General features: G+C 41.4%; 1 protein-coding gene across 1 annotated transcript in view; it reads left to right on the top strand.

The window, feature by feature from the left end:
• COL4A3 (collagen type IV alpha 3 chain) overlaps positions 1 to 15,487 on the top strand; it is a 110,744-nt gene extending 95,257 nt beyond the window's left edge. Inside the window, exons 31-41 of the mRNA XM_077826911.1 lie at positions 766 to 951; positions 1,599 to 1,729; positions 3,204 to 3,276; positions 4,176 to 4,247; positions 4,354 to 4,473; positions 6,995 to 7,093; positions 8,157 to 8,369; positions 8,986 to 9,163; positions 12,577 to 12,691; positions 13,843 to 14,015; positions 15,388 to 15,487. Coding sequence (XP_077683037.1) covers positions 766 to 951; positions 1,599 to 1,729; positions 3,204 to 3,276; positions 4,176 to 4,247; positions 4,354 to 4,473; positions 6,995 to 7,093; positions 8,157 to 8,369; positions 8,986 to 9,163; positions 12,577 to 12,691; positions 13,843 to 14,015; positions 15,388 to 15,478 — 1,451 coding nt within the window. The 3' untranslated portion in view covers positions 15,479 to 15,487. The remainder of the gene's footprint in view (positions 1 to 765; positions 952 to 1,598; positions 1,730 to 3,203; positions 3,277 to 4,175; positions 4,248 to 4,353; positions 4,474 to 6,994; positions 7,094 to 8,156; positions 8,370 to 8,985; positions 9,164 to 12,576; positions 12,692 to 13,842; positions 14,016 to 15,387) is intronic.
• The last annotated feature ends 4,920 nt before the right edge of the window (positions 15,488 to 20,407 follow it).

The raw sequence follows: 20,407 nt of genomic DNA, 5'->3' as shown, positions 1-20,407 counted from the left end.
CATATTTCCTGCTTTTATAAAGGTGTAGTCAAGCACAAGATTCTCTAGTTTGTTTTCTACAGCAATTTGATTATCAGGATATGTTCTAATACAGGAAGCTGTTGCTACTGTGCACTAGCCATTGTCTGCCAGGATAAAAGAAAGCCACATCCATTTCTTTTCATGTAAATTCCCTTTCACTTTTATTCAGCTCTCTCTTCTTGTACCTCCATGCTTGGAGTTGCAAGAGGGGGAAATGATTTCCTGAGACGGACAAGAGCAGTTCCCAATCTCAGTAATGAAAAGATTTCCCTTCACGTGTAAAGCAAGGAGTTCAAGAACAGCACTATGAACAAAATAAGTCAGTTCTGGATCCTGATATTTTTAGCTGTGGCTTGGTTTAAAAGGATTTACCAGTTCCACCTGAAAAACTATAGCATTTTTTATCATGGCAACCAACAATCCTATGTTGTTCTTTCTTCCTCAAATCTTTCCAGTCCTTTGTCAAAATAACTCCTTCGCACAGCCAAGCTCTCCAGTGCAGTCTCAGAAGAACAGCAGCATGTTACCCGTCCCACAGTGAGTGCTGCCTGCCCTGAGCTACATTGTTACAGGAGACAACTTGTTGGTGTAAGGCAAACAGGCACTTGGCACCTACTCTGACAACAGTCCCATTTTCAATGTATAATAAATGTGTGCATTCTTGGTTGCCGGGATTCTGAAAGTAATGGCTGCCCCATTGAAAATTATCTCAGAACTTATTAAGCAACTTTTTATGTTTCACAGGAATCAAAGGTGACAAGGGGATTCCTGGTTGTCCAGGACCAGAAGGTATTAAAGGTCTAATGGGGGATCCAGGACCAATGGGACCTCCTGGATTGAATGGAAAGCCAGGATTCCCAGGTGCACCAGGCATAACAATTCCCGGCCAGAAAGGAAATAAAGGTCTTGCCGGAGTGAATGGAAGACTGGGTGTGTTGCTCTTATTTCCTATTGATGGGAAAAGAAGTTTTAGTATCTAGTGGAGATGGTTTGGCAAATCTAGAATCACAGATGACAGGGGCTTATGCACTTTATGATTAAGCAGACAGTTGCTTTATCAGTTGGTGTATCTTTACCATTGCAAAAAACAACGTATGTCTACACAGTGAAACATAAAACTAAAATAACATAATGGATCTCAATCCATGAACCACATCTTCTGCTAAAATCCCAATCCTTCCCCCTACCCCTACATAAACCACTTGGATTCCATGCCAGGCCTGGGCCAGTGGTTTTGCATAGGTATTACCAAGAGCCTACTTAAGGGCAATGAGGTAGCACTGGTGTCACGTAAAGTCTAATTTGGTCTGAACAGCCTTGGTAACTGGTGCTGGGTGTAGGATGGAAATAACCCAGCTCTCAACCCAGATTTCAGGTTGTGTGTGCAGGGCTCGCAGTTGGAAAAGATACACGTTTATGCTTCTTGCTCTGGAATCATTGAGGGACAATGAACATGGAGCCCCATGATGCCACTTCTGCAGAGTCATTTTTCATGGCAGAGCTGTGCTGTAAATAATGCTGCCATGAAATATGCCTACTGATTGCCTTTACTGATTCAGCTTTTTTTTAAAATGTAGGTATTCCTGGTAGTCCAGGATCTTCTGGAACCCCTGTGTACAGCATAAAAGGAAACAAAGGTGTTAGAGGTATAGATGTCATACCAGGACCACCAGGACTGGTAGGCCGTATTGGTCCTCAAGGTTCAACAGTAAGTGAAATGAATACTCCTTCTTTCTTACTCGCTTTTTAATTTCACAGTTTTGGTGAAAATTACACCCAGGCAAAAAAAGTTGTGATGTAAGAAAGAAATTAAGATGAGTACTTGTTGTGCATAAGCTTCAGAGGGCATCTGTGATAAATGAAGGGGGGGGGAAGGTAGCTCCCTTTTATGGACACCCAGCCAGCCAGTTAGCGATGAAATCCCTGTTAGTAGCTATTCTCTACTTGCTTTACTTGTAAAGGGTTAAACAAGCCCATAGGTAAAAGGAAGGGAGTGGGCACCTGACCAAAAGAGCCAATGGGGGGGCTAGAACTTCTTAAAATTGGGGAAAAAACTTTCCCTTTGTCTATCTGTTGTTGTCCTCCTGGAGAGGAGACACAGAGCAGCAATGCTGTAAGAAGCTTGCGGCAGGTATGAAAAATCATTAAATCATACCTAGAAACTACTCTTTTGAAACCCCAGATATGTAAATAGACCAGGAAATGTCAAGGAAGACACAATTAGGTTTATCTCTTTTATTTCTGTAAGGCTTGTGGACTCCTCTTGCTAAGACTCAAATGCTTTTGTTTTGTTTGTAACCTTTAAGCTGGACCTCAAGAAAACCATTCTTGATGCTTAATTATTATATTTACTCTTTTTAAATCTAGCAATAGCCTAAGTTCCAGATGTATTTTCTTTCTTTTTGTTTTTAATAAAAGTTACCTTTTTTAAGAACAGGATTGGGTTTTTTATGTCCTAAGAGGTTTGTGCATATGTTGTTTAATTAGCTGTCAGCAACAGCTAATTTCCTTTGTTTTCTTTCTCAGTTCTTCCCTGGAGGGTGGGTGAAAGGGCTTGAGGGTACCCCACAGGGAGGAATTCCCAAGTGCACCTTCCTGGGTTCAAAGGGGTTTTTTTTGCATTTGGGTGGTGGCAGCATCTACCCATCCAAAGTCAGAGAGAAGCTGTAACCTTGAGAGTTTAATACAAGCCTGGAGTGGCCAGTATTAATTGTTAGAATCCTTGTGGGCCCCCACCTTCTGCACTCAAAGTGCCAGAGTGGGGAATAAGCCTAGACAGCATCGAACACATCACCATGAATTTTTAGTAGTTTCCTTGCTTTTGCTGTTTTATCATTCCTGAGTGTAGCTCCTGGTGGATGAATTTCTATTTACTTGTTTTCTTAAGAGTGGGCAGAATATTTCTAGCGTGCTTGCAAACACGTAGGGTCAGATGTCGTCATCGGATTACAGTATGTCTGTAGGCACATTTTGCAGTAGCTCAGATATTTCCCATTTGGACATTCTGTCTCAATTTTTGGTTGAGCTGCAGAAATTAATGGACATGTTTTGTGTCATTCTGTTTGTCTGAAAAATAGCATAGTCAGTAACCTATTGAATTCTAAGTAAAAACCCAGACAGCCTGTCTTGCAGTGTCTGAATACTGCTATGATTTTTCTTCATTCTTGTTGTCTGACTTGCAGGGAGTTGAAGGCACCCCAGGCAATACAGGCCCTAGAGGTGAACCTGGCTTTACAGGACTTCCAGGTGTAACAGGTATTCACCTATTTATTAAACATACTTTTTGTGGACAGCACAGTACCAGTTGTATAACTGGAGACATGGAACCTTCTTAGTAAAACGTGGCTGTAGAAGGGTCAGGGATGGAAAATTCACCAGAAGATCAGTTTGCTCACAACTCATCCTCTCTGGGTTGTGTTTTATTGCAAAGATTCTGGTTTAGACCAACCTGACACCAACTCAATAAAAAGCATCTGCCTTCCCTTCATGCAACTTTTTAATCAATAAACTCACAATACAAAACAGGGTGGCTCCTATGGTTTACGAGACCTTTCAGCCATGGCTTCTAGTCAGCACAGTCAGTTGTACCCTATTCCTATCCACCATGATCCATCACTATGCACAAGGCCAGCGTACGGATTTGGGAGAAGGTTTACCAAATGATTCTTTGGGATAAATTCAACCCATAGCTGACTGATTTTACATAAAAATGTTATGGGGGTTGGGATGAGGATATGTTTTTAGTTGGCCACAACCCAAGTTCTTTGAGACAGGGACTGTCTTTTATGTTTGCATAGCACCTAGCACAATGGGACCCCGTTCCTGATTGGGCGTTCTGGATGCTATTTTAATACAGGATTACACATTTTATTGCCAAAACAGCCCTGGGTGAATGACTAGGATTCCATCCCATATTTCACAGCTGTTAAAAATAAAAATCTGTATTATTGTAAATTGACTATATTTTACATGTAAATAATTGAGCATCAGTAGTCATGGAACCCTACAGTGCCATTTTTACCAAGTAAACAGTCACTGTAGCTTTTTGTTAACTCTGTGAGATCATGTACCCGGAGGATTCTTAAACGAATCTCTGAAACCACCGACAGTTTTTGGCTTCTACCATCATGCATGTGTCTATTCTTCCTTTTTAGGAGAAAAGGGTAATCGAGGACCCCCTGGACTAATGGGTGCAGCAGGACCTATCGGACCAAAGGGCCACCCTGGTAACCATTATTCTAGTCCTTCTCATTCTAGTGACCCGAAACTTTGTTTTGGGGGGCAGGGTGTTAATATAAAGCATCCAGCTCTTTGTTGTATTTCCACTGTTAGGTCAGCCTGGAGCACTTAGGAAAGCAACATATATCCCAGGAAATCAAGGACCTGCTGGATCACCTGGAAGCCCAGGACTACCAGGAGATCCAGGACCTCAAGGGCCACCAGGATTACATGGTATATGTTTTACCATTTGCCTAGACTACTTGATAAGACCTGTTCATGGTTGGCTGGCACCCTGAATTTCTGCATAGACACTTTTATCTCTCTTAATATCACTTTCCTTTTCTATTGTATTTTAGTGTCATATTGACAACCTCCTATTCATAACTTTGCCCCTAGTTCACTGGATGGGTGAGCAGTTCCCTTAACATAGACCTGTGCAAAAAAGAATTCATGAACATTTTTGTCATGCTGCTCACAATTTCCTTTTGAGGAGATTCATGAAGATGATATTTGGGAAAGGTGATTAATCTTGACAAAAAATACCCGTTAGAATACATAACAAAATGTGTATCTCTTTCAGGGGTTGACCTCATGGCACTTTTGTCTATGATTGTCATGTGTGGGCATTTGTTTTGTTTTTTTGTCTGCTTCATGTCAGCTCAAAAATTGCTTTTTGAAGAATCCTGGCCCCCATCAGGATGAGTACATTCATCCCAAAGGTTCTTAGATGAAAGACAGGAGCCAGGTAAACTCAGCCACCATCCCACTTCCTCTTGACTCCTGTTCCCTTTTTTGTTATCTCTCTCCTCATGTCCCACCTCTGATTCTTACCATCTCAGCCAGGAACTTCCAGAGGAGACCTTCCTCCCACTGAGTGGAGAGCCTTATGCTTTCTTCCCATTTTAGCTTAGCTGATCTTGCCACTGAGACACCGTGCCAGCATCATGCTGATTCCTCCATGGCAGTGTCCTCAGCTGATACTGAACACCATTTCCCAACTGCTTTCAGACTAAAGGAGGGGGTGAGACAAACCAGCAGGGAAGTGGAGCAGATCAGGCATGCCAGAGAAGTGGATGTTCCTAGCAGAAGCACATAAGGCCAGTTAGAACTACTGAGAATCCTGAACCAGCACCTCTTAGCAACCAAAATCAATTTCTGTTTTATGCTATGGTGCTCCTCTGAAATCTGGCCAATCCTTAAGGTGTAAGCTTCCCAAGACTTAGCTGGTTCCCTAAGGGTTAACAAAAGGCATAGAATAAAGGAACATTTTTTGTCTCTTACAAGAAAATTTATCTTATATTGGAATCTAAATTATTTATGGATCTAAGAGCAGCAACTCATACTGTTTTGGATTGTTACTGTACTTTTGGAAAATTTCAATAAAACAGCAAATGCTGAAAAAGGTATATAGTCAGGCCTCGATTTACGCTATCGTTGCGTTCTTGAAAAAACACTGTGCAAATAGAAATAGCTTAAAAAGATACCAAGGGTCTATGGGAAATAAAGGTTTAGGTTACAGGATCACAAGATGACCTACCTAATTTATCCAATACAGGTTTTATTAAAAATTTTTAATGAAATTTCAACTTGCTACTAACCTTTACTGATGTTGAGGATGAACTTGATATGATGATGATGCTGATGCCGTTTAAGTCAGAACGCTGATGGTTCATCTGGGGTGTCTTGGGAGGCCAGGGAGTGTGGAGCAGTGGCGTAGCCAGGACAGGACACTTGGGTAGGTCCTGACTTCGGGTAGGTAGGCATTGATGGGGGCGGGGAGGGAAGGCAGGAAGGATCGGGGTCACCTCCCCATACCCCCTCCAGCCGGCCTTTCGGGGGTCAGTGGACACTCTGGCCCGGGTCCCCACACCCCAGTCGCGCACTCGGGGAGTGGGGTCAGGGCATGGGGGCTTGCCCTACTCTGCCAGCCTGGTGCTCCTGCCGAGGATTGGGGCACAGGGGCTTTCCCCGTTCCTCTTGCCCAGCACTCCAGCCGGGGAGTAGGGTCAAGGTAAGGCAGCTTACTCCACTCCACCCAGCACTCCAGCCAGGGAGCGGGGTCGGGGCGCAGGGGCTTGCCCACTCCCCAGCTGGAGTGCCAGGTGTGTGAAGTGGGGCACCAGGGTCCCCCCCCAGGTGTGCGCCGAGGGCAGGGGGGCCCCAGCCAGAGTGTCCATTGCCCCCCGCAAGGCTGGCTGGAGGGGTATGGGGAGGCAACCCTGATCCCTCCTGCCTCCCCTCTCCCACCCCCATCATTGCCCGCCCACTCAAGTGTCCCATCCTGGTTACACCACTGATCTGCACAAATTGGTGACCGCGCCACACCATGTAAAAGTGAATCCATACTGTGTACAAAAATAAAGGGTCACAATTAATGGACCGTGCATAACTGAAACCGTGCAAAAAAAGCATGTAAATCAAGGCCTGACAGTATTAATATTAGCTTTAGTTTTGTAACAATCCATTGTGAAAATTAAAACTTTCTACAGTATAACCACTCTTTTTATATCATCTTCCTAATTTATTTGATGCGAAATCTGGTGACAGTAATATGATAGAATTCTGACTTTAAAGCATTTGATTCTACAGAAAATTATGCCACAGTATCTGCTATTTTGAAGCTGCATTCCGGTGTTGTTTGTCTGGCTGATTGTTTTTGGTTTTGTTTGTTTGTTTTTTTTGTAATTGGTAATTGTGTGTATGGAGAATAATTCCTGTTATATTAACACACATTCTTGCATATACAACACAGGACCTCAAGGTGTAAAAGGTCTACCAGGCCATTCTGGAAATCCAGGCATACTTGGACCAGTTGGTCCAAAAGGAGACAGAGGATTTCAAGGTCAAAGAGGTACAGTGAAGGTGACGTAGCTATTTGTGTACCATCATACTGAAGCTGCAGATAAGTTGGACTCCAATTTCTGGGGATCCTTCCATTCTGATACAAATTACATTATGACACCCTCAATCAGGACCAGATTCAGCAAAGCACTTACGCACATGCTTAACTTTAAACACATGACTAGTCCCACTAAAATCATCTCTTTTCAGATCTCATTTGAAAACATACCTTTCCTCCCTTGATAATGCTGCTTAACTTCTCTCTCCCTCTGTGATTGACCATGTTTGTTTATTTAGAAATCCATGTCCACCACCAAGGTGCCTTACTTTTTATATAAACAGTCAATTATAGAACAACAAATTGGAACTGCTTGTTTTAAGTCCTTCACCATAAAATGTTTTTACATTTACCACTCTCCTGCAGAGTAAACCATGTTTCTTAGCATTGTGCATTTGGGGATATAGGTTGAAGGAAGAATGCTGTATAGAATCAAATTGCATTGTATTTTATAACTGATATTGTTTTATTTGTTCCACACAAAAGCTATTTATGTACCTTTTACATTTAACAGGATTTAAAACGTGTATCTGTTTTTTACAATATCTATTTGTATAATGTATGTGAAATTATCAAATTTCTCAAGCTAGGTCAGAATTTAAAAATGTAGTTTTTGTAGAAAGATACATGTAGATATATGTAGGACAATAGCTTGACATAGGAGAGACAGTATATTTCAGTGGATCAGACACTCACGTGGGAGTGAGGAGTTCCAGATTCTATTCCTGACTCTCCCACTGTCCTGCTGTGTTACCTTCCACAGGTCATTTCACGTCTGTTTGCCTTCCCAGCTTTTGTCTGTCTTGTCTCTTTAGAGCGTAAGCTCTGTGGGACAGGGGTTGTTTGTCTGTTGGGGATTCTAGACACTACTGGAAGGCAGATAATAATATTTAAGTTGAACTATTTAAAATTTTGTTTTCGGATGGGTTCAGTCACTTCAGAAAGCAATCAGAGACATACTGTTTAAAGAGTAATAGGATAAAAATATGTATGTTTTGGGGTTTTTTTTTTACAGGATGTCCTGGGCTTATTGGCTTTCCAGGAATACGGGGCCTACCTGGTTCCCCTGGTATTTCCATAGCTGGTCCAACAAGAAGAGGCTTCATCTTTACCCGGCACAGCCAGTCAACAAAGATTCCGTCATGCCCATCTGGGACAGCTCAGATCTACAGCGGTTATTCTCTTCTCTTTGTACAAGGAAATGGGCAAGCACATGGCCAAGACCTTGGTACCATCTTAGAAAGAATTTTAAAACCATTTACTGTAAAACCCATGACCACCTTACTGAATAGGGGAATAAGCCTAAACTACTGATGGGAAAGGCAAATGTGCAGTAAATATCTCATAATTTACCTGAAATGAAAATATTGGTCAGAGATACTAATCTCCACTGTACACTAAGGACTAAATAGTGCTCATGCAACCAGTCCCATAAAAGGGGAAGCAAGTAGCTCTCCCATATCAAGAGAGACCCAGGGAAGGAATCCTGGCTTAGAGAGGCAGTTCCTTCCCAGCATCCGCATCTCCTTTGCCCCCCTTGGCCATTCAGTATCAGGGACGAGGTGAAAGATATTATTGCACAATTAATCAAAAGAAATAATTCCTTGCTTTCAACAGACTTTGTTCTTAGCCCCCATGCTATTTTAATGTAGCCTCTTTGTATTTAATTTAATCATCAGATTACCTTACTTATGGTACAACTGTACAGAAAGGTGGCTTTTCTTTACATCCTCTATCTGTATTTATTCTTAGTGTGTAGTTTGGATCTCATCACATGGCTGTTCCATTTGTTATGCTAAATATCTCTCATGGCTTTCACAAAACTGCCATCCTATGTCTTTCAGGGACAGTTGGTAGCTGCCTGCAGCGATTTACCACCATGCCATTTTTATTCTGTAACACCAATGATGTTTGCAATTTTGCTTCTCGCAATGACTATTCATACTGGCTGTCAACTACAGCACCAATGCCAGAAGACATGGAACCAATCTCTGGCAGCGCCTTACAGCCCTATATTAGCAGGTATGAGTTTAATAACTTCAGCCCTCTTCCGACCTACACAGATAACATTTATTTTGAACAGCAAAATGTGAAATACAGATGAGTTAAGCTTTCAAAATGCAAAAGTATTAAAAAGTACTATGCCAATAGCTAACAAATTAACCAGACTTGCAATAACAATATCTCTCTGTGAACAGAAGAATTTGTGAGGCTCTAGTAGAAATATTTCAAACTGATCTTACTGAAATCCAACCTCCAGTCACAGTTCTATAATATGATCTTGTTTTTTTCAGTCAGCCTGCCTGTCTTAGCCAATACAAGCTCTGAATTTGACCACCTGGATATTTGATCACATTTGAATATGTGTTTGATATGTGGTACCAAAGTCCCAAATGGTGAATAATTTAAATCTAACCTAAATGAGCAAATATCAAGAAGACCCTGAAACCAAAACTGAGATGTTCATTTAAAGAGATAAGATGGGTGGGGTAATATCTTTTATTGGACCAATTGCTATTGGCAGGGCTGTCCCTACCTATTCTGGGGCCCCATGCAGCCCCAGGCCTCTGTGGGGGGGCGGGAGAGGGACAGGAGCTGGCCCCAGGCCTCCACGGGGGGTGGGGCGGGGTGGGCTGGCTTGGGGGTCAGGGGGGAGCCATCCCCCAGCACTCACCAGCGGCACAGCTGGGGCCAGGTCGCTGCACTTCCCGCCGCCGGTGAGTGCAGGCCCGACCCTGCTGCAGAACTCAGGGAAGTGGGGGCAGGGCTGGGGCGGGGAAGGGGGGGGGAGCAGGGGCTGGAGCAGCACGTAGCTGCACAGGGCACCAGGAAATTTGGTGCCCCAAATTTCCTGGTGCCCTACACAGCTGTGTACTTTGCGTATGGGTAAGGTATCTGGCTGTTGGTGAGAGAGACAAGCTTTTGAACTACACAAAACTCTTCTTCAGGTCTAGGAAAGGATGTCACAGCTAAATACAAGGTGAAACAGATGGTTTAGCTTCTAACAGATTAGCTTATTACAACAATCTGTAACTCACTTACCCCCCTTTTTTGTCCTATGACTGCAGGGATGTTGTCATAAATATAAAGGGTAACCACTTTTCTGTATACAGTGCTATAAAATCCCTCCTGGCCAGAGACAACATCCTGTTACCTGTAAAGGGTTAAGAAGCTCAGCTAACCTGGCTGGCACCTGACCCAAAGGACCAATAAGGGAACAAGATACTTTCAAATCTTCGGGCGGGGGAGGCTTTTGTTTGTGCTCTTTGTCTACGTGTTTGTTCTCTCTTGGGACTGAGAGAGGCCAGACAGAAATCCGTCTTCTCCAACCCATCCTAATCCAAGTCTCCAATATTGCAACCGATATAGGTAAGCCAGGCAAGGCGGATTAGTTTATCTTTTGTTTTATGTGAATTTTCCCTGTGTTAAGAGGGAGGTTTATTCCTGTTTTCTGTAACTTTAAGGTTTTGCCCAGAAGCGGATCCTCTGTGTTTTGAATCTGAATACCCTGTAAAGTATTTTCCATCCTGATTTTACAGAGGTGATTCTTTTACCTTTTCTTTAATTAAAATTCTTCTTTTAAGAACCTGATTGATTTTTCTTCGTTCTTAAGATCCAAGGGTTTGGGTCTGTGTTCACCTGTACAAATTGGTGAGGATTATTATCAAGCCTTCCCAGGAAAGTGGGTGTAGGGCTTGGGGGGATATTTTGGGGAAAGACGTCTCCAAGTGGTCTCTTTCCCTGTTCTTTGTTTAAAACACTTGGTGGTGGCAGCATACTGTTCAAAGACAAGGCAAAGTTTGTACTTTGGGGAAGTTTTTAACCTAAAATGGTACAGATAAGCTTAGGGGGTCTTTCATGCGGATCCCCACATCTGTACCCTAGAGTTCAGAGTGGTGAAGGAACCCTGACAGATGTTAACAGGCCACTTCAACTTGAATGGTCCCTTAGAATATGAGTTAACTAATTATGGTAGACAATCTTGTATTTAGCTGTGACACCCCTGAGTATCCTTCCCTGACCTGAAGAAGAGCTCTGTCTGTGTAGCTCGAAAGCTTGTCTCTTACACTAACAGAAGTTGGTCCAATACAAGATATTACCTCACCCAACTTGACTCTCTAATATCCTGGGACAAACATGGCTACAACAACACTGTAAATGTTCATTTAAACATTCTGGTATCCTAATTAAATCTAGGGTATGTTTAATTTGCATAACTGGCACAAGAAAGACAACCCAAAGTCTCACTGACCCTGATGATATTAAGAAGCAATAGTTACATAATAATCAGCTGCTCCATGTGCAGGCGTATTAGATTTGGACAGGCTAAAAGGAAACAGACGTCATTTCAACATTAGGAATGTGTTGTCTTCTTACAGCTGAATTTACTTTAATGAACATATACTGGAATAAACCCATCATTTCTGTGATCAGTGCATGAAAATTACAGACTTGAGGCTGAGAACTCTCGTGCATAATGTCTCAAGGCAGTTATGCAGTGTAGAGTCTCATTTTACATCCTTTATCTGTTTACAGACCCATCTTCAAGACTCTATCACCATAGTGTTTGGAGACCTCCTGCACCTGTAGAGCCAGATTCTCCTGTCCACTACAGCCACTTTGCACCATACCACCCATGTAATCTGCCCCTAAAGCCATCTTCACTGGACCAGGGAGAATCACACTATTGCATGCACAGATGATTCTTAAGAGATGTATAGCTGACAGATCTCTGTCCTTTCTGTCAGAGTAATGGAGCATCAGAGTTTCAGATAGAAGAGAATATGGCTGGAAGAAATGGAGCATGGCTGTGGTGCTCCTGTACTGTGTCAGTCCTCAGCTACATTTTTGGTCCCATGTGGCATTTTTCAGCCTAGCCTACATTTGAGAAGCCCTCAGGCAACTTTAAAACATCAGCAGCACTGCACAGAGCATCAGTAAGGTGCAAAAGCAAGCTTTAGATCGGCTTTGCACACACGCACCCCCCTTTGCATGCAGTCCATGCAGTTCAGTCAGACCCCAAGATTTGGTCTATATTCCTTCATTAGTGGATGAAACAGATTTTTCTAATCATGGCAGAGTATTCCAGCATAAAAATATATAACACCCTAAGCAGTGAGCATCTAAAGCAAGCAAGTTTTAACCTTTCATTTCAATAATGGCAGCATTAGGATGATCAAAGTGTTCTAGGGCTAATCTCCTTGCCTCACCAATTCCTTGCAGTGTATATGGATGGAAATTGTGAAGTCATGTATTTTGGATAGTCTGGTACCTGACAGCTGGTTACCAGTTTACCTGTTTCCATGGGGGCAATGTTATGAGTGCAAATTCCAAAATTCAGACCAATGCCTGTAATGGGATGGGAAATTGTATCAGTAAGATCTATAAATGTCGTCTGGATTTTTTTCACCCAATACTTATGTTTCATATTATAGATGTATTGTTTGTGAAGGACCAGCAGTGGTAATAGCAGTTCACAGCCAAACAACTGCACTTCCTTTATGTCCTCAAGGCTGGATATCTCTGTGGAAGGGTTTTTCCTTTGTTATGGTAAGGGGGAAAATAGACAAAAAATACTTTTCATGTGGAGCAACACCCTTTTACATGGGGAATGGGGTTTGCTGTTTTCCCAGGATTTGTCCCTAATGTAAAGCTGCTTAGCGAAGAAAGGAAAGAAAGATAGCTTGTTTCTAGGATGTGGTTACTACTGGGTGCTGATTTTAAACATGCAGATTTTTATCAACTACAAGAGGTTTCCATCCAAAGTGTTCTACTGTAAAGGGTCATTTTATGGGCATTTCTACAAGCACGTTTCCCACTGCAGATAAGTTCCTTCTCTGCTTTTTATGAAGAGAGAAGCAATCAGTGCAAGGGAAAACGATGCACAGGTGATTAAAACTGGAGAAATGGCTCATTTGAAATCAGGTTACTATGATACTTAACTAAGGAGGTGCCAAACCTCTTCCAGGGAATTTCTGTCTTTGTCCTGGGCATGGTTATCATGACCTCTCCCCGCGACAGAGAAAAACACCTTTGCAGGGATTAGAGAAATACCACAAAGTCCTTTGAATTGTCCTAAAGCTTCTGTACTGGACTTCATTACAAGGTAGTAAATTGTATTAATGTCAAAATAATACCAGCCCAAAATATAATAATTCATCATTCAATACAATTAATCGGTGCTGATTGTTGTTTTAGCTCGATTGCACAATGGTACTTTGCTAGAATGGTACTTCACACGTGTTTTTTAGAAAGATATTTCTTGCATTCTGTTCAGTAAAAGGTGTTTAGCAGTGTCAAAGTCAGATTCAGGACTCACATAATTTGTCAGGCCACTCTGTTTATTAGCAAAGCGCTTTGCCAAAGCACCCAGATGTGAGCCCCTCTCTGAGGCTAAAGATAACTTATTTATACAGCTAAGCCAAAGCCAATTTAACATAAGAGACAAAAGGAAGCAGAAACTGACAAATATACATACATATCTTATATGCATACTAACGTTTACCAATCTCCTAGCTCAGTAGGAGCTCTAAGTTAATTAGTTTGAGGACCCATTGTCTCACACTCCTTAATGTTTCTCTTCCTGACAACAATATTTCAACAAACCCTTCAAGTAGCATTTCTTTAATGAATTATAATTTCAAAATAATTCATTCTACTTTCACAGCAGATGTTCATTAAAGATAGTTTTGTGGTTACAGTATACAAGTGCCGGTTCAGAAGCCTCTGGCCAAGCATTGGCATCACCTGGATCCTGCTTGGAAGAATTCCGTGCCATTCCATTCATAGAATGTCATGGTAGAGGGACATGCAACTACTACACAAATTCCTACAGCTTCTGGCTGGCTTCACTGGATCCAAGGAGAATGTTCAGGTAACCTTTGCTTTCCCAGTGACTCAGCTATGACCCTTTGCCCTCATCCACACCAGCCACCATTGCTGCAGATCCAGGGGTAGCATAGGAGCCATTAAGTTGGCTGTACACTATCTGAACATCCTGCTAGTCATCCTTGCGAGGGTGGCTAAGTTGACTTTAGAGTCATTTTGCGGTGTTGGAACAGCACAAAGGGGCCTAAAAGAGGACCAAAGCCTTCATTTCTTTAAATCCCCGCCTTCCTGAAACAAGTCTTTTAAATGCACAGGGAAATAGTCACCACTAATATAAGCAGGTGCAATTCCATTATTTTCAGCAGTTTCCCCTGCTTATGTCAATGGTGAATTTTCTAGAGAGAAGCAAGTAAGCCAAAGCGTACTGGAACTTTTCAACCCTGATTCTATACTGATTTCCAGCCTATACAACCCCAGCAATTTCAGTGGGATTTCCAAGGTGTACCTTAGTGCAGAATTTGGCCCCTTCGTGCTAAATTTTGATATGGGGAAAAGTGAGTATTTTCCAAGTTTATATATCCTAGAAAGCTTTATATATTTCTTCCTGCAACCACAAACAACACTGATGTTTCAAGAATGTGTCCTTTATAATCCCTCCATCTTTTCTTGGTGTGTACTGTATGCTTTGTGGTCATCTTGTACACATTCAGGGGCAACCCTAGGCACATGCGTAGTGTGTTGCTGTACATATCCCTGTGCTCTTGAGGGCTGCACTGTCAGCATATGCTCACTGTACACTAACACACATTTCATTCTTCAAGGCAACTAATGGTCATACCCCAGTCTTGTCAGTTGCAATGTTGATGTAACGCCAACAGATCCCGGTCGCCAGCAGTTGGGATCAAATCTGGGACTTCTGGAGCTTAGTGCATGAGTCTCTACCACATGAGCTAAAAGCCAACTGGCTGTTCGCTAAGTCTGTAGAGCAGACTCATTTTATCTCTCTCTCTAAGTGGGCTCGGTGCCACTAGATGGGACAGAACACTGCACCCAGGAGGTGTGTGGGTTACATTGACACCACCTTTCACCTCTTGCTTAAGGAGATAAGGACAGATTTTTAAAAATAGGGGAATCTAAAGCCTTGATCCAAAACCCAATATAAAGACTTGGTCTTTGGATTAGACCCTAACAGTGTAGATAACAATGATGGGATTGTGGTACTTTACCCCACTTACTCTGGCTCAAAATCAGTGCTTAGTGTTGGGAGCCCTTGTGACACATGCTCTGGTGAGGCTGGCTAAGAGCTATGTGAGAGCTGGGGTGGTGGGGACAGAGGCAAAAGTGCAAATATAGAAAACTCCCACCACCTCACTCCTATTTTAAAAAGAAAAGTAAATGTGTTGTTCTCTTTCTTTTAGGAAGCCTTTACCACAGATTTTAAAAGCCGGGGAATTGGAAAACATCATCAGCCGCTGTCAGGTCTGCATGAAGAGAGACAGAAATTTTTGATGGAGCATCAAACTCTGCTTTTATTGCAAAGAATAGCCTAACTCTGCAGAACATGCATTTATTAATGCCAGATTGTTTCTGGACAATGAGCTCTAAAATGCTAATGCAGCCCTATGGTGAGATAGTGCAGCATTTTGATTTTCTTTTTTCGAAGCAAATTGCAAAGCACTCTTTTTTGGAGAAGGCTTTTGTTATGGCAGTACTACAGATCTTCATCTTCTGAACTGTGAGGCAAAGTGGGTGATGTAATATCTTTTATTGAACCAACTTCTCTGGGTGAGGAAAAAAAGGGTCTGGGATTTAAGTGGACCGCAGAGTTAAGTCCATGATTTAAGGGCTCCCATGGCATTCCATAGTGAACGCAAACCTTCAGTTATAAATCTATTTTTTAAAAATGCACTAGAAAAAGAAACATAAAATCTACACCTTTTATAAAGTATTTGAAACATTAAATATTTGTCACAAACATCTGCAGAAATAAAACCTCCTATTCCATCCAGTCAGGTGAAAGTATCTTAAAATAAAACATTTGTTATGAGTGGTGTTCAAATGGTATTTCCAGAGCACTAATTTACACCAGTGAATTCAATTGTAAATGGACTTAAATACTTGATAAGCACTTTTATTTAGTCATTTAATTTATATAAACTGTAGCTCTGATTTTTTTGGTATTTATGATATTGCACATGCAGCACTATTTAAAATTTTAATGTTGACATTTAAAAAGTTGTTAACTTTTAATACTTGCACACAACTGTCAGAATTCCAGTTCAATTATTTAATCTTATAGATAAAGCATAATTAATCTGACAAGTCTAATAAATGCATCATTTTAAAGTTAGGGTCCAGAAGTCAGCTGAAGGGTCTAGAAATCAGTTGAAATAAGAAAGATTTCTCATTGAGGCCTATTTTTTGCAAGTAAAATATTTTATACCTATTTGTTAAACTATTTCCAGTATGTTTGTTTTAATACTTGAATTTTCTCTGTTAATATAACTAAAAACAGTTTTCCACATGTTACATCTGATTAAGCTAATTTAAACACAGCATTTACATTAATTGAATGAATATTTAAGATTTTTGTTTCCTTGAATAGATTACAGTATCTCTGTTTGCAAAACAATTCAAAAATATTACACTTTTTTTATAAAATACTCTCAGCAGACGCATGCTGCTGCTAAGAGGGCATTGTGAGGTGTAAAAATCTTTCCTTCAGATCTGCTTGTGTCTTGACATGTGATTGCCGCAATTGATGGTTTTTTCCCTGAATCCTAAATTCTGCTGTAAAATCAGGAAAGTACCCACCATTTCTTTTGAAAACTATTCACAATTAGGGTGAGGATAAATTCAGGATCACCAGATGCACACGAAGGCGTTATATCAGTTTCTGAGTCCCTCTCTGAGAGCATACTTGTAAAATCCAGACCTTAAGTCCATCAGAGTTAAGTCCACTGGAGATGCACAGTGGGGTATGATATACAGTGTAACATGTATATTACCTGGATTATTACAAAGTTTTAAACTCAGCAGTAAGAGATGGTGAATGTAGTCTAGCAGTTTGGAGCATGTGACAAAGTCAGGTGGTCAGGGTTTTGTTCCCAGTTCTGGACTCTGCCACTCACTTACTGTGTGGCCTTGGACAAGTCACATTGGCTAAAATATTTTGGGCAGCTTGAGACTTTGTAAGTAACAAGCACTCGCAGCTCCCACTGACTGCAACTGGAGATGAAAGTGTTCAGCACCTCTGAAATCAAACCCAGCATGTTTCAAATTGGGCACCCACAATCAAAGGCCATTTTAAAAAAAATGTTGGCCTTAAAAAAAAAGTCTTTATGCCTCAGTTTCCCCATATATAAGTCAAGATCATTTCACTTTCCTATCACTCAGCAATTGCGAATATTAGCTAGCTAATGTCTGTAAAGTTCTTTGAGAGCCTTGGGGGAAAGGTGCTAAAGAAGTACAAAGTGTTAATATTGCATTAAAAGAATGCAAGTGGCACTACGGGCAATCAGAAATAATGAGCAACTAATCAAAAAGACTAGGGAAAAGAAATCCTTTCTCTAAACGCTACCAAGTAAGTAACTCTGACTGTACAGATAAAGTTCATTAAACTTATTTCTTTCCCTCCTTGCCAATGTATATACATAAAATAAAAATATCCAAACATTAATAGCTTGTCTTCTGACTAAAAACCGTAAATGGGGCTATATCATTCTACCAGTTTTTTAGCAGAACTCCCTTTTTAAAATCACAACTTTCAGTTTGGACAACAAAGTAAAAATGGTAAATCACAAAAGGGTGACTCCTATGATATCTGATATTTCAAATAAATATAGTGCTGGTTGCTTTTAGAACAGAATGAAATCCTGGTTCCACCGAGGTCAATGGAAGTTTTGTTATTTCATGCCAGACATCTGGAAAGGAGAATAAAGCAATATTCACAGTAAAAAGAGAGAGAAAGTCTTACAAAGCAGAGTCCTCTGAAATCTTTTCCACTACTGTACATGCACAGTCTGCCTGCTATGTATCTCACCAACAGAGAAACATAAACAAGCCTTGCCTGCCATCCACCTGTATAATCTATTACAGTAAGAATACTTCAAGCCCTGTCTGTCTCAGTGCCCTCAAGAAATGCAACCAACCTAATGTTTCCTAACTTGAGGCTGTATTTTGTAGTTGGTTTGATGTCTCGGTGCTTTAAAGTGTTTGATAGTTTCATGTCATTTAATTTATGCCATAAATTCAAGCCAAACCCTCACTCTATCTATTGGATTTATGCAGTCTTTCATTTAAACATTTGAACCTTTCATTGATCATGGAAATCACTGTAGCTAAAATTGTTCCCATCCCCCAGTTTCTTTTTAAATATTTCCCTGAAGGATTTATAAATTAGATCAGTAACTCCCAGAGGTCAAAAAGAAAAGGAGTACTTGTGGCACCTTAGAGACTAACTAATTTATTTGAGCATGAGCTTTCGTGAGCTACAGCTCACTTCATCGGAGCTGTAGCTCACGAAAGCTCATGCTCAAATAAATTGGTTAGTCTCTAAGGTGCCACAAGTACTCCTTTTCTTTTTGTGAATACAGACTAACACGGCTGTTACTCTGAAACCTCCCAGAGGTCAGTTACTTTCCCAGTCAGTGAAGATTTAAGAATAGCAGATTCCAGTTATTCTGTGCATAGGAGTGATTGTGTCTTTTGACTGAAAACTAATGAAAAAGCATGTAATGATTTGTCTTGAAATGAGCCTCTTCACGCTGCACAATTTCCCCTTGATTTTTTTGTGGGCAAGATTTATTCTTCATGTGGATGTAGAAGATAATTTTTCCTGGAATTATATTTTTTTCCCAGCTGTTACACACGTATGACCCTTCTTATACCAGGCAATAAAATATTATGTTACCTTTAGCAAGATGAGTTTCAAATATTTGGGCTTGTTATTTAATTGACTACACCAACGTTCTCAGCACCTACCCTTCGGACTCTTGGGGGTCACAGATCCCTTGTAGAGTAACCCTTGCTGAATGAAAACTACTATATACTTATATCCGAGTGTCACTTAAGGGAATGGGCGACATTCTTCCCTGGCTTACACCCCGTGCAATGCAATTGATTTCATTAAGGTTGCACAGGATTAACGTCAGAAAAGTGAGAGCAGAATTTGGCACAACATTAAGAACTACAGTAGCTGTCTGTAGAAATGTCTAAGTTATATTTCAACAAAAAGCAGTAAAAAAGTTTGCAAAAATGCTTGCAATTTTTCCCTCTCCTAGTTTTCCATCTAGCTCTAATATCTGTTGAAGGACTTCACCTTCATCCTGCTCTCACGGAGCTAGACTTTGATACCCTTACTTACAATGCACAGTACCTTTTTCCTTAAGTATCCTGTTGACTTCAGTAGGACCACCCATTCAGTATGAGTAAAGTTATAATATGGCCCTTTGAAGTCAGTGGCAAAACTCCTATTTGCTTGAGTAAGTGCAGGATGTGGCCTCTGCACTGAACAATTGTACATCCTGCAGCAGAAGCTTTCAGGATATTAGGCTTAACTGGAGCCTCATGTGAACATTCAGAATTCCTAAGAAATACATACTTAGCAGGAAAGCATTTAAATGTACTTAACCAAGGACTTGTCTATACTAGCAAGTTTCTGCACAGTAAAGCAGCTTTTTGCGCTCAAACTGCAGACATGTACACACTGCCAAGCCAGTTTGTGCGCAGAAACTCCTCAGTTGCAGCGCTGCAAAAAACCCCACCTCTACAAGAGTCTTAAGGCTATTTGTGCAGATGCTCCAGCGCTCTATTGCCAGTGTAGACACTTGATTGCTTTCTGCGCTGTAACTGGCCTCTGGAGCTGTCCCATAATGCCTCAAGGGACTGCTCTGCTCATTGTTTTGAACTCGGCTGCCCTGGAGACAGGCGCCCCGCCCCTTTCAAAGCCCCATTGTTTCTGACAGCCGTTGCATGCTGTGCTGATCTGCTTTGGGACACACTTCCTGTCTGAACTTACAGGACAGCATGGTGACACACTATCTATCCCCCAAAACACAGTCTCTCTCACCCCGTCCATACACACACACACTCACTCTCTCCCTGTGCCCCCACTTCAGTTGAAAAGCTGCTGGCAATGTAGTGGGATGCCCATGGAACAACAGGATTGAGAAACCTGCATCCTGTGACACTGTGCCTGCCCCATGAGGCATTGCAAACCCTTCCCAAAGCACCCTGCGGCCAGCTGCACAGTGGGATAGCTACCACAATGCACTGCTGTCTTTGCCGTTGCAAGAGCTGCTAATGTGGATGCGCTCCAGCATCACAAGGAGGACAGTGTGGATGTGCAACAGCGGTTTAATTCCAGCATTTTAATAATAGTATAACTTGTGGTGCAGAAACTTGCCAGTGCAGATATAGCCTAACTTAAAACCTATC

Source organism: Eretmochelys imbricata, chromosome 9 (assembly GCF_965152235.1).
Source record: "Eretmochelys imbricata isolate rEreImb1 chromosome 9, rEreImb1.hap1, whole genome shotgun sequence".
NCBI classification, from domain to species: Eukaryota; Metazoa; Chordata; order Testudines; family Cheloniidae; genus Eretmochelys; species Eretmochelys imbricata.
Note: the sequence above shows the minus strand (reverse complement) of the source record. Positions and strands in the feature narration are given on the sequence as shown.